At 42.8% G+C, this 14,988-nt stretch overlaps 1 protein-coding gene across 6 annotated transcripts in view; it reads right to left on the bottom strand.

Moving 5' to 3' along the window:
- The window catches only part of SNTG1 (syntrophin gamma 1), a 391,921-nt gene that overhangs the window by 134,700 nt on the left and 242,233 nt on the right, over window positions 1-14,988 (bottom strand). For all 6 annotated transcript variants that reach the window (XM_070477087.1, XM_070477085.1, XM_070477089.1 and 3 more), the window contains one exon: window positions 6,328-6,380. In XM_070477087.1, coding sequence (XP_070333188.1) covers window positions 6,328-6,354 — 27 coding nt within the window. In that variant the 5' untranslated portion in view covers window positions 6,355-6,380. The remainder of the gene's footprint in view (window positions 1-6,327; window positions 6,381-14,988) is intronic.

The raw sequence follows: 14,988 nt of genomic DNA, 5'->3' as shown, positions 1-14,988 counted from the left end.
CATTCCCCTAGCAGAATCACGGACTAGCTGGCACTCACAGATAAAGCTCTGCCTCAATTTGAGGAGGAAAGAGGGGCTTTTCCCTAAGACCCTATAAACACATTATTGTCTCACATCAAAGAGAGATTGAAGATCATCCAGGGAAAGCTTAAGGAACTAAAGCACAGCTCGGAGATTTCTCTCATCACATTTCTGATGTGGTCACATTTCCATCCACTCAAACAATATGTGCGATGGCCCCTAATTACTGGACTGTTGTCCAGAAAGCAGAATGCGAACCTAGAACCGTGCTGGGCTCCTCAGAGCACAAGAGTGACGGGAGATAAAGAATGAGGCAGCTTCTATTAGAATGTAATATATACGCCATAAATATATATACCAATAAATTTCTATTTGGAGAAAATGACAAACTGAGAGATAATGAAACTAACAATAAATTCACATTAAAATATGTATTTCCATATAAATGCTACATATACTCTATTATGAAAATACAGCTCATGGACATGAAATTACTTTAAAAATCCCACAGATGCATTTGTTTTTCAAATACAATGTAACTAACACAGAGTCAGACACCAATTAGATGATAATCTCTGGGCTTATAATATTCCTACTCATCCAAGTATACAAATAAGGTGCAATATGATGTTTCAGCACTTATATGGGAGAAATGTAGAGGAATGAATTAGCTATTCATGAGTGAAGGCGTGGGAGAGAAGGCTTTGTGGACAGAAAGAGGTGGCTTGTCTTGAAAAAATAAGTTGAGAAAACAGTAAGTAGAGAAGGCAAAAGTTATTTTATCCAAAAGGGGGAAATTTGAGTAAAAATATAGAAGCATGAGAATGCAGAGTCCATGTGATGAAGAACACAGCCCTGATGTGGAGCCCATGGAGTTTGACAGGTGGAGCTCATGGAGTTTGACAGGGGCCAAACCAGAAGAAGTTTCAGGAGGTGGGTCAAGGTCCCTGTACCGTGTTCCCTGCAGGTTGGCACTGCTCAATACACTTAGAGTAGGGTCTTATAAGTCTACTTCTTAGACCAGAGGAGAAGGTGGATGGAGACTGGGAAAGTGAGAACACAGTTACTGTTGGCAGAAACATAGACCTTGGGCAGGAGACTCTGGGGGCCGAACAGATGTGTCAGGCCCAGAGCTGCTTCAATAGCTGCAAGAAGATGGGTAATATCCATTTCAGACACTCTCCTGGCTCAGAGCAGCTTGCTGGATTGGCATCATCACTGTGGAAGGCGGGCACACAGTTCATTCACTATATAAAGCTGACTGTGTGCCCAGATGTATTCATTTATTCACTTGACTTTGGTCCCCCAGTGGTTCTGGCAGATGGGACAAAAGCAGAGGTGTGGAGACAGGCAGGAGGTGGAGTCTGAACCTGGGCCTCCGACTCCTGGCCTAGTGTCCTCCAGCAGAGATATCTATAAAGATACCTCCCCATCTTCCTGTACACAATGACAGGGCTATCAATGTCTTTCACCAAAGCTCTGGAAAGAACTCAGTCTTGAATAGTGGTGCTTCTTGGATCAGAGTGATGGCAAGTGGCTGCAGAAGCCACTCTGGGCCTGAGGGACGCCCTTCCTGCCAAGCTGGGCTGGAAGCTAAAGACATGAGCCAATATGGGGTGGGAGGGCTGGATCCACATGCCCTTGTCCCCCACACAGTCTTGGGGGTCGAGAATGGGGAAACAGCACCTGAGAGTGCTGCCTGCTCAGCATGAACTAAACCAGCCCTGGCTGCAAAGCCTTTACAGGTTTGGGGACCCAGGTTGTTCAAGAATAAAAACTCACCCAAATAATGACCAGTCCCACATTTTAGCATAAACTCAGGACCTGCAACCATCTTCTTTTTCTTTATTAACATAAGAGTTGTTTGTCTTCAACCTTTTTAACTTGTGGTTACATCACACCTGCATGAGGACATGCATGTGCTGCATATAACCTACAAGCACAGTGTGTGATTATAATATCTGAAAAACGACATGGCCTTTGAGGGTATGAGGCCTTTGAGGCCTTTGAGGATCATCCATCCTGTCCCTCATGGATGATCCTACCTTGCACTGGACTTTGCAAACCCTACACTGATGTCTGTTTCCTTGGAGGAATACTAAAAAGCAATGCCTCTTCGTTACTCAAAAGGCAATGCTTTTAAGCATCTGGTCATTGATTTCTTTTCTGTGAATTAATGAAGTGTGTTCATGAATTTACATTGATTTACTCTTTGTTCTAAAAACACACCTCACAGGTAAACTTATTAAGAATGTGTGCTTAGCATAAATCAAGTACTTTTGGAAATTCAAAAAGTAGACTGTCACTGACTTCCTACGTGAAATAGAAAACCTCTTAAGTCCAGGTTCTAGGCCCTGAAAGAACACAAATTGTGTTTTCATTAAACTTTAATATCTATATCCCTTTCACCCTGAAAGGTAGTATCTGCAAGATGACAGAAGAAACTGCACAAAGCCAGGTGGAGACCACCACATGCACGGCCAGTAGTCTTTCAGTCTTCCTATTTCTTTGTTTTGGTTGCTGAGTGTAAGTTATCTGTTCCTTAAGCCTGCAGTTGTGAGTGATATGTGTGTGATATGTGAGCCCCTTGTGTGGCTCTGTCTGTGGCAGCAGAACTGATCGTACCAAGTGTCGCCCACACAAGATGCTTCTAGCCTCATTTCATCCCCTCCCTTCCTTGCTGCAGTGTGTCTGACCCGGCCTCCTCCTCTGCTAACTTCCAGCCACCTTTCAAGCTCTTATACAAGAAGTGCAGCTCCTTGAAGCCTTCAGAGGCCCTTCCATCCAAAGGCCTTTGTTGACTATGAGGGCTACTCCATTTCTTCTAAGGGATTCTTGCCCACAGTAGGAGACACAATGGTCACCTGAGTTAAATTCACCCATTCCAGTCCATTATAGTTCACTGATTCCTAAAATATTGATGCTCACTCTTGCCATCTCCTGTTTGACCACCTCCAATTTACTTTGACTCATGGACCTAACATTTCAGGTTCCTATGCAATATTGTTCAGTACAGCATCGAACTTTACTTCCAAGACCAGTCACATCCACAGCTGGGCATTGTTTTTGCTTTGGCTCCATCTCTTCATTCTTTCTGGAGTTACTTCTCCACTCATCTCTAGTAGCATATTTGGCACCTACCAAGTAGGGGAGCTCATCTTTCAATGTCATATCTTTTTGCTTTTTCATACTGTTCATGGGGTTCTCAAGGCAAAAGTATTGAGGTGGTTTGCCATTCCCTTCTCCAGTGGACCACATTTTGTCAGAAATCTCCACTATGACCCCTCCATCTTGGGTGGCCCTATACAGCATGGCTCATAGTTTCATTGAGTTAGACAAGGCTGTGATCCAATCCAAAGGCAAGTCCTTACTTCTTGGAGCTCAGAGCCTTCGTCAGGTAAGAACATTCACCTAAAAGTCAGTCAGTGTTGTATTTAGGTGTCACATGTAGTGACACCATAACATTTAGCTCCATGTCACATCATTTGACTTCACTATATATACTATTATCTCTAGAAAATCTTAGCAAGTTATTACTGTTTTCACTTTTAAGGATTATCAATCTATAGGACCTAGTACAGTGTTTTACTCATAGTAGAGTTTCTTTCAATATTTATTGATTGAATCAGTCACATATTATATTTTATTATATGAGAGACTAATCAAATTACATATAGGCAGAAATTATTAAATTAGTAAGTATGTGTTATAAAGGAGCATGTATTTTCACATTAACACCTATGACATCTTAAGGAGGACGGATGTGAAGGTGAACCATGAGGACAGCCTGGACTGAAAAGGGAATGTGGACCTACTACTGCACGTTTTGATGACACTTTTAAGGCAAAGAAGTAGTAATCATACCTGGCTGTGCATACACTGCTTCTTCTGCATTGTGGGTTTGCATTTGTCCTTATTGTATTCTCTCTTAATTTTTGCTTCTTTTCAGATTACTGAATGCCAATTCCTTAAAAATAATTACAACTTTTTCTTCTTAAGAGAAGAATTTTTTAAATAATAAATAACCCTCCTTCTCAAAAACAGTCTGTATTAGATAAGTAAGATGTCTACATGAAACTTATCTAGCCATATTTCTATTTCTTCACAAAGAAGAGATATCATGGCATTTGTAGGGCAACATTCTAAGTAAATCTCTTTATGGACATGAATATCAAAATTTCATTGTTAGTAGTTTATTGGCAGTCAAGAGAAAATAAGTTTACTTTATTTTGATAAAATTTTCAGTGATGCAGGACTTTAGAAAAAGGACAAAACTGAGACTTTCCAAGTGGCACATTATGGTTTTGCTTTTGCTGAATCCATTAAATGGAGCTCAGCGTTTCATGTTGCTGTTCAGTCACTCAGTCATGTCCGACTCTTTGTGACCCTATGAACAGCAGCGTGCCAGGCTTCCTGTCCTTCACATGTTCCGGAGTTTGCTCAAGTCCATGTCCATTGTGTCAGTGATGCTAGCTAACAATCTCATTCTCTGCTGTCCTCTTCTCCTTTTGCCTTCAATCTTTCCCAGTGCCCGGGTCTTTTGTTGCATTTTTCAGCATTTCATAAAATCTCTCAATCTGCTTCTCTGCAGAGTGAGAGACAGGCTAGAGTGTCTTTACGTGTCAGTCCATGGAAAAGTTCTAAGACCGGATTTCTGGCAAGCTCTGATTTCGGCCCATCTTCGAGGTGATTTGCTCATCTTCAGAGCATCATATCGTCCAGTAGCCCTTCCGGCCCAGCCAGCAGGTGGGAGACACATGGAAACTGCTCTGACAGCTCTAAGAAGCTGCTCCACTCTGGGGGTGTCAGAATGGCAGCACCCTCAAGGGATCCGCGCCAAAGAGCAGGAAAGTTGACTACAGAAGCAAGGGAGCGAGAACCGCGAAGGTATCACTGGTGTAACATACAGCTGAAACATAAGGGGATTTGATATCTGCTTCAAATCAGTGAATCAAAACTTTCTGTCTAAGAACCCATCCAGGAATCAATATTTTGTCAGCTCAAGTCCAGGTGAGCTGTGCATTAGAAACACTGCCCACTGTCCAGTCTCTACCACGGGAGTCTCTGAGGTGTTTCATGGCTGCCTCATTCACACAACACGTGTTGAGACTGATGAGGGCTTCACTGCCCAGAACTCAGGCAACACTTCAATGGAAATGGTAGCGTTACTACACTCATTCAAAATTAAGAATACCTTGTTGTTCAGTTACTTGCTAAGTCAGATCCTACTCTTTGCGACTCCATGGTCTATAGCCCTCCAGGCTCCTCTGCCCATGGGATTCTCCAGGCAAGAATACTGGAGTGGGCTGCCATGCTCTCCTGTAGCGGGTCTTCCCAACTCAGGGATTGAACCTGAGTCTCCTGTTTGGCAGGTGGATTTTTTTTTTTACCACTGAACTGCCTGGAAAACCCATGGTGTATGATACCATGTACTACATTTACAACTAAAAATGACACAGGATTAAAATTTATGCATCTAAGTTTAAGCTTCTAGAACAATAATTTACCTTTTTAAAAAACATATGAATAAAAAAAAAAGCACAGGGGACACATGTGCACCTGTCACTGATTCATGTTGATGTGTGGCAAAAAACACCACAGTATTGTAAAATAATTATCTTCCAATTAAAATAAACTAATTAATTAAAAATAAAACAATAATTTACCTTTTTTAAAAAGTATGAACTGAAAGGTGTTTTCTTTGGTTATTTATACATTAGCAAATATGACATATTTCAACATATGAATATTCGCCTTTTGCCTGAAGAGCGCAAAGACAATGCCTTGAATGTCACATGAAAAGATAATCTTTCTTCCTAAAATAGAGTCATTGCCTTCTCTGAGGGCCCAAGTTCACGCACTGTTGACTGCACACTTGAGCAGCCTTTAACACCCTTGACAGAGCAATGCATCACTTTAGCTCACACAGAACATGATGGCAGCTCCACAGAGTCAGAATCACCAATATTAATAGTTAAACATCACCAAAATAGTGAAAGAATAGTGGAATCTAACCATTTATGTGAAAAGAATTAGTTTAAAGGCTTCCACTTTCTGAAGCCTTCAGCGCACAGTTTAGGGAGGAGGACAGCTCGATCCAAGGAAACATGCTCCCTTCTTGTAGGAAGAAGTCCAAGACTTCACAGACCCTCCATGTCTTCCAGTCTCTCAGAGACAGGTTGTGCTCTGGACCCGATGAGGGCCCTCACCCACCCCTCTGCTGCAGGCCAGGCACCATGGACATGAAGGAGGGCCAGTGCCCACCCCCAGCTCCCTAATCAAAAAGCAGAAAGGCGTGGGACTTACCTCCTCACAGGCAGTCCGGAAATCCATGTGCTACGGCACCCACAGGATGTCGTCTGAAAAAGACGGAGAGAGGCCGTCAAGCACAGCACCGAGTGTCAGAGGAGACTGCAACCAGTACGAGAGAGGAGGCATCGGGTCCTGTGGGGGAGCCTGTGTCCACAACCCCTGTGAGGACGGAAGGATGAGACAGGAGGAGGCGATAGGCCGTCTCCCTCGGCTCCTGTGAAGTGTGAACCCCCTGCCACGGCGGGGCAAAGATGCACACGTCCAGGTCCCTCTCCCTCCACTCAGCACCCGGATGGGATCCAGGGCAGCATGAGCCCCTCTCTCCAGGGGGCTCATCCCCACCATCCACTCTGAACCGTACTTTGCAACTGGGGAAGTGAAGTGAAGTGAAAGTCTCTCAGTCATGTCTGAGTCTTTGTGATCCCATGGACTATACAGTCCATGGAATTCTCTTCTCTAGGCCAGAATACTAGAGTGGGTAGCCTTTCTCTTCTCCAGGGGATCTTCCCAACCCAGGAATAGAACCCAGGTCTCCGGCACTGCAGACAGATTCTTTACCAGCTGAGCCACCAGGGAAACCCAGAAATACTGGAGTGGGTAGCCTATCCATTCTCCAGTGGATCTTCCTGACCCAGGAATTTAACCAAGGTCTTCTGGGGAGGAAACTTCAACAGGAACAATTACAAGTTGTCTATAATGTGGTTATCTCTTGAAAAAAAGGTTGACAAGTCTTTCTCTTTTCAGTTAAGAAGCTACATGCATGAATAATTGTCTCTGGAACTTAACATTTGATTCACAGTGTGAAGTAAGGAAGCAAGTTATTTATCAGAGAAATAATAAGATAAATTGATGTATGAAATATCCAGTACAGATACTTCTAGTGGTCACTGTAATATCTAAAAGATAGGCATAGACTTAAATACTCAGAAATCCTGTCTTGTTTCATTTTAAATACTTTAGACAGTTTTCCTTTAAGTATGTGATAAACTTAAAACTAAGAGTCATCATAGAAAATTGACACCCTGTCAGTTTAAAAAATGTGGAGTTAAAATATAACCCTTTAGGTAAATGAGATTTCAAAGTAAAATACATGGTGCGTTCCAAAACAGAAGATTTGATACAATTCAAATTACTGCTCCTCTCCACCTTTGCAACAGTAAACTCTCTAGTCCTCTTTCTCATTTTCTGTTGTGTGAGATTGATGAGCACTTGATAAGTATGTGTGAGTGGAACAGAGTACGTTGCCACTAGGTCATCACTGTTGCCTTTGAAAGAAAAGAGATGGCCCATTTTCAGTAGAATTGAACATGCCACATAATATATTATTTTCCATAAATATAAGTCTTGTGGATTGTGAGCCTGGTTTGGTTTGACTGGAAAGCATAAGGAAGTTGATATTAGTAAACTTAGGTAAGACTAAATTGTTAGCAAATAAAAGGGCAATTTGATGAAATTATAACTTGATGACATGAATTACATATTTTGTCCATGGAAATTTTGTCATTAATTTATTATTTTTCAAAATTGCTTTTCAAGATTGTATTTGAAAGAGCTGCAAATATCTACTTATTGCCATCTCTGATATATAGTTGTTTCTTATCTTTAAAAGTAGGAGCATTTCAGTATTTATTGATTATATAAAAACACAGTGTCTCTAGAACCAATTTCCTGCTTCTAAATGCAGCCAGAGAAATAGGCATGAGGGCGTTTTGGTTAAACTATCTAAACTTAAACTCATAGTTCAGCAGGGAGTATATCTGTGCCTTCTTAACACTTTCTCAACCATTTTAACACATCTTCCTTTTTTCCCTTAATTTTCTATTAGCCTTAATGAAAATATCTGGTAATAATATCAAGTATTTTTTAATAAAAAAATTAGTATGATATTCAAAACAATTACTAGTTAACATAAATTTCATATTGTTGTTTTGTGGTTACTAAGTTGTGTCCAATTCTCTATGACCCCATGGACTGCGGCACACCAGGCTTCCCTGTCCTTCATCATATCCCAGAGTTTGCTCAAATTCATGTCCACTGGGTCAGTGATGCCATCCAACCATCTCATCCTCTGTTGCCCACTTCTCCTGCCTTCAATCTTTCCCAGCATCAGGGTTTTTTTCAGTGAGTTGGCTCTTTGCGTCAGGTGGCCAAAGTATTGGAGCTTCAGCTTCAGCATCCGTGGCATAAATTCCATAGCTTTCATAAAACAATTTTCAGTGATTATAAACATAAAAACTGGAGCAAAAATCATACGAATTTATGTGTTAAAAAATTTCTGAGAACGTTTTCTGTATAAACTGTTATATTAGAATGGTTTTAGATTTACAGTGATACTGTAGAAATAGCACAGAGGCTTCCTGCATACCCTTGTGTCAGCATGTTTATGGACGCCTGCATTAGTATGGCATATGTCATGTAACACTGTTACAACTAATGAACCAATGCTGTTGCATTATTGTTAATCAGCCCCTACTTCTTTCAGATGCTCTTGGTTTCCCTGTCATCCTCTACAGTTTCCAGTATCCCATCCCAGATGACACATGAGGTTTAATTACCCCGTCTCCTTATACTCCACCGGCCTGTGACCATTTCTCAGACTTTCCTTTTTTTAATGACTTGGACAGTCTTGAGGATTACTGGTAATTTGTAGCATGTTATTCCATTGGGATTACTCTGATGTTTGTTTCATGATGGCGGTGGGGTCGTGGGTTTTGGAGAGGATGCCCAGAGATAAGTGCCACTTGACCATCTCACATCAGGGAATCACCCCGTCCACACGTCCACACGCTGCTGAGGCTGACTGAGGGTCTGGATGACAGATGTTGGTCAGATCTCCTTGTTGTCAGTTCTTCTTTTTTTTTTTTTCTTTCACAATGTATTTATTTGTGAATACATCAAATCATCACAATGTACATTTTAAGTATCTTATATTTTTATTTGTTAACTGTACCTCAAGAAAGTCAGAAAAAGATAAATGTTACTGACTTATCTTTTTTTGTCCTGTGTTCCACACTGCACTCTGGAGCCCAGTCACTCTCAACAGCCCAGGCTATTCTAAGAGCAGAGAATCCACATGAATCACTTGGAATTGCTCTGCACAGTGAGTGCATCTATTCTCCCCACCTATTTATTTATCATTTACTCAGGCCCTCTCAGCTGACAGAGCAGGGAACACATGTGCATACGATAACCCAGGTTAGCGGACAGGTGTTTATAAAGGTTTCCATGGGCAACCATCTGTATCTTTGTTAAGTCACATATGAGCTCTCAGTGATGTTCCTGCCTCTAATGCATGAACACAGGGACCATCCTAATCTCTTCCCTTGTCTTCCTGTAGATCCCCACTCACCAGGGACCGACCATTCACCTGCCTGGTTGTATAGGAACAGTCACACAGGAGCTGTTAACACATATCCCTGTGGGGAACAACTTCATCACCTAGAGTACAATTTATTTTGCCTTTAATATTATAAGCTATGCCCATTTTCAAAATGACTAGTGTCAACACCTTTTCCCCTCCCCCATTTCAGTGAGATTTTTTTCAGACATTGCATTATTAGTATGTCTTATAAGGAAAAAAATAAAGCCTTTGTTAAAATTAATTCCTTAAAGTATGATTCTTTAAAAACCTCATAATTTAAAATATAGAGATGAGAAAAGCAAAACATAAGAAGCCTGGGTGGATAAGGAAAAATTAACTTTGATGTTTACAGAATCACAGTGTGTAAGTGTGACCCCCCCCCCCCCCATTCCTGATCAACTTGGAATCCCCATAACCAGTTCAGAGATGAGCTACACAACATGGAAAAGTCCTGGCCTCAGAAAACCTGTTTCTACAATTATTACAGATGTGACCCAAGGAACAGTGCCAGTCTGTCGTCCCAGGCCATGAGTAGTGGGAGAGGAGTGAACATTCCCAAGTGCCCCCAGAGTGCCACCTACACGTCCCAGGTCTCAGACCTGGCCTCTGCTCGAAGGTCTGGCCTTCTGCAATTAAATCTAACCCTTCAGAGTTAGCTGAAACTACTCTTGTTAATTATGCTGACAATAGCACCACTTCCTGTTGATTAAACTTCATCTTTAGAACCCAAACCAGGGGAGCAGATGCATGCTGCTGCCTATGGAAATACTATTTCTCTCAGAATGATTTATTTGTCACGAGGTTGACAAGATGAAAACAAGGCCCTTCCGCACTTGCACACACATGGGGGCATGCTCAGGTGGAGACCTGAACGGATGGTTATATAAGACTGAACAGAAAGCACCGGTGCAAACACATTTGGATTTAAATTATTTAAATAATTTCCAGAATGTTTCAGTCAGTGCATATAAAAAAAGTCTCTGTAACACTCTGCTTATCATGACAGTTCAGTTTACTGAACGGAAAAATGTTATCTATTTATAAAACTTGCCCGAGGCTAAATAATAAAATATGCAAAATTTATTTGCCATCTTTCTGTGTACCCCAAACTCAAGCCCAGCACACACGCTCTCTACACACTTTCACATCTTCTTCACAAGGTGATGCTTTGATCAACTGGAAATTAACTCCCTCTCCTCCTGGTTAAAACAATAAGAGTAAAAATGACACTTGCATTCACTTAGGTTTGATTTTTAGAGAACCTTTAGATCATTCAGGGGTGGGCATCTTTGGGGCGATACTGTATGCATTGCTCTCCTTTCTATATAGATTAGGAGAGCACATGGTTACTTAAAAATGTCACAAACCAGTGGCTTGACCAGGAGGGCAGTTGCTTTCTTCTCCTGTGAGGACTGAGCTGAGTAGCTGAGAGGTGACCTCACAACGCAGGGAGCCCACACTGCCACCCACAGCAACTCATAGCCAGATGTTTAGATATTGAGGGGAGAATATTTGATCACCATCTGGAGGAGGACGTGGCAACCCACTCCCATATTCTCGCCTGGAGAAGCCTATGGGCAGAAGAGCCTGGGGAGCTGCACTCCATGGGGTCGCAGAGTTGGACACAACTGAGAGACTGAAATAACAACTACTATTAAACCCAGGTGAGTTCTTTCTCCTCCCTTGGCTTAAACCTTCACTGAAGCACAGTGTTAGGTTTCTGTGAAATAGGTAAAGATACATGTCACATTCATAGCTGGAAAGACAAAGTATTAACACAATATTTGAAAGGAAATGTTTACTTTGTAGTAAAGGAGATCTAGGTTTGAATTCAGGCCATTCATTTGGCTTCTACGAGTAACCCTCTAATTGTTCAAGCTCTCTAAGCTTCAGTCAGTTCAATCGTTCAGTCGTGTCTGACTCTTTGAGACCCCATGAATCGCAGCACGCCAGGCCTCCCTGTCCATCACAACTCCTTCCGGAGTTTACTCAAACTCATGCCCATCGAGTCGGTGATGCCATCCAGCCATCTCATCCTCTGTTGTCCCTTTCTCCTCCTGCCTCCAATCCCTCCCAGCATCAGGGTCTTTTCCAATGAGTCAACTCTTCGCATGAGGTGGCCAAAGTATTGGAGTTTCAGCCTCAGCATCAGTCCTTCCAGTGAACACCCAGGACTGATCTGCTTTAGGATGGACTGGTTGGGTCTCCTTGCAGTCCAAGGGACTCTCAAGAGTCTTCTCCAACACCACAGTTCAAAAGCATCAATTTTTTGGCACTCAGCTTTCTTCACAGTTCAACTCTCACATCCATACATGACCACTGGAAAAGCCATAGCCTTGATCAGACGGACCTTTGTTGGCAAAGTAATGTCTCTGCTTTTTAATATGCTATTTAGGTTGGTCATAACTTTCCTTCCAAGGAGTAGGCGTCTTTTTAATTTCATGGCTGCAGTCACCATTTGCAGTGATTTTGGAGCCCCCTGAAATAAAGTCTGACACTGTTTCCACTGTTTCCCCATCTATTTCCCATGAGGTGATGGGACCAGATGCCATGATCTTAGTTTTCTGAATGTTGAGCTTTAAGCCAACTTTTTCACTCTTCTCTTTCACTTTCATCAAGAGGCTTTTTAGTTCCTCTTCACTTTCGGCCATAAGGGTGGGGTTATCTGCATATCTGAGGTTATTGATATTTCTTCTGGTAATCTTGATTCCAGCTTGTGCTTCTTCCAGCCCAGCGTTTCTCATGATGTACTCTGCATATAAGTTAAATAAGCAGGGTGACAATATACAGCCTTGACGTATTCCTTTCCCTACTTGGAACCAGTCTGTTGGTCCATGTCCCGTTCTAACTGTTGCCACCTGACCTGCATATAGGTTTCTCAAGAGGCAGGTCAGGTGGCCTGGTATTTCCATCTTTTTCAGAATTTTCCACAGTTTATTGTGATCCACACAGTCAAAGGCTTTGGCATTCATTAGTTCCGCTCAAATCTTAGGTCACTCCCCAGCGACTGGGGAGTTTATTCAGAGCATGTAAGAGGTGATCAGGGCCACCTAACAGTGCTGATGAGAATGAACTGTGTCTTGTGTGCGTGCGTGCGTCCTTCTGTCATCAGGTCACTCAGTCGTGTCTGACTCTTTGCGACTGCATGGACTGTGGCCCACTAGGCTCCTTTGTCCTTGGGATTGCCCAGGCAAGAATACTGGAGTGGGTTGCCATGCCCTCCTCCAGGGGATCTTCTAGACCCATGAATTGAACCCGCGTCTCTTATACCTCCTGCATTGGCAGGCAGGTTCTTTACTGCTAGCACTACCTGGGAAGTCTGACCTATGTCCTACACGGTAATGAAAGCAAATAAGGAGGGGGAGGAGCCAAGATGGCGGAGGAATAGGACGGGGAGACCACTTTCTCCCCTACAAATTCATGGAAAGAACATTTGAACGCTGAGCAAATTTCACAAAACAACTTCTGATCGCTAGCAGAGGACATCAGGCACCCAGAAAAGCAGCCCATTGTCTTCGAAGGGAGGTAGGACAAAATATAAAAGATAAAAAGGGAGTCAAAAGAGCTACGGACGGAGACCCGTCCCGGGAAGGGAGTCTTAATAGAGGAAGTTTCCAATCACCAGGAAACCCTCGCACTGGTGAGACTGGGGGATGTTTTTGGCAATCTAACTTGGAGGAAAAATTAAACAAGGCCCACAGATTACGTGCCTAAAAGCAACTCCCAGCAGAAAAGTACCCCAGACGCCCGTACCCGCCAGCAACAAGCGGGGGCGGAACGGAGAGGAGCGGGCGGCATTGCTTAGGGTAAGGACCGGCCAGAAGACCCTGAGAGCAATCGGAGTGAGCTTTTTTAAACTGTGGGATAGCAAGGGACAAAATTAACCGGCCCGAACACACTGCCCGTGGTTCGCAAAACAAAGGGACTGAGAAACTCCAGAGAAGAGCCGGCCCATCCCCGCTGGAGGTAGGAGGCAGGGGGGAGGGGAAAAGGGCAAACTCAGCCCCTGAGAAGCCACCCCCTCCCACACTGAAAACAGGACTCCGGTTCCTATCTAAAGACTTCCTGAGACCCCGACTGGTGGCGCGCGCTGGGGCCGCGGAGGGAAAAGCGCGCCGTACCCGGGGAGAGTGCGCCCAAGGGTCTGGCTGCATGGGCCGCTTGACGCGGAGGGAAAAGGCGCGCTGCACCCGGGAGAGTACGCCCAAGCCCCTGGCTGCCTGAACCGCTCAGGCCGGGGAAGGCACAAAACGCAGGCGCAACCAAATCCGCGCTTTTGTGGAGTACCCGAAAACTGGAACCGCACTCAACGCAGGGCCCGCTCCATATAGAGCAGCCGGGAGCCTGAGCAGTGTAGACGGCGAAAGCACAGACACCCGTGAGCGGGGCAAACCCAGTGTGGCCAGAACACGGTGAGTGCTATCCACACAGAGCGGTATCTGTCTGCAGCGCCCCGCCCTCCCCGTAGCAGGACTGAACTGAACTAGCGAACCTAAATAAGAGATCTCCTCCACCCGCCTGTGTCAGGACGGAAATTAGACACCGAAGAGACGGCAAATAGAAGCCAAATAAACAAAGGGAACTGCTTCAGAAAGGACGGGTGCAACAGATTAAAATCCCTGAAGGTAACACCGACTACACTGGAAGGGGCCTATAGATATTGAGAAGGGTAAGCTGGAAAGAGGAGCTATCTGAAATTGAACTGAACCTACACTGACCACAACAACTCCAGAGAAATTCCTAGATATATATGCATATATATTTTTTAATTAAAAAAAAATTTTTTTTCTTTCCTTTTTTTTATTTTTTATTTTTTCTCTTTTATTTTCTTTTAAAATTCCCTATTACTCCCCCATTACTCCTCAAATTTCATTTTCAGATATTTTTACAATTTTTTTAATTAGGGAAAAAAAATTTTGTTTTCTTTTTTTTTCTTTTTCTTGTTTTTCTCTCCTATTTCCTTTTAAAGTCCTCTAATACTCCTCTATTATTCCTTAATTTTCATTTTCATTTCACTATAACCTTTCCAAAAAAAAAAAAGAGAGAGAGAGAGAAACCCTATTTTTAAACCGAACTTCATATACATTTCTAAATTTTTTGTGTGTGTTTGCTTTTGTTTTTAAACATTGTATTTCAAAGAGTCTAACCTCTATACTAGATTTTTAATCTTTGTTTTTCAGTATGTGATATAAATTTTGGTCATTTAAGAATCCAATATTCAGTTCCCATTTCTATTCAGGAGTGTGGTGATTACTCTCCCACTTTTGACTCTCTGTTTTCTACCTCAGAACACC

Source organism: Odocoileus virginianus, chromosome 15, assembly GCF_023699985.2.
Source record: "Odocoileus virginianus isolate 20LAN1187 ecotype Illinois chromosome 15, Ovbor_1.2, whole genome shotgun sequence".
NCBI lineage: Eukaryota > Metazoa > Chordata > Mammalia > Artiodactyla > Cervidae > Odocoileus > Odocoileus virginianus.
Note: the sequence above shows the minus strand (reverse complement) of the source record. Positions and strands in the feature narration are given on the sequence as shown.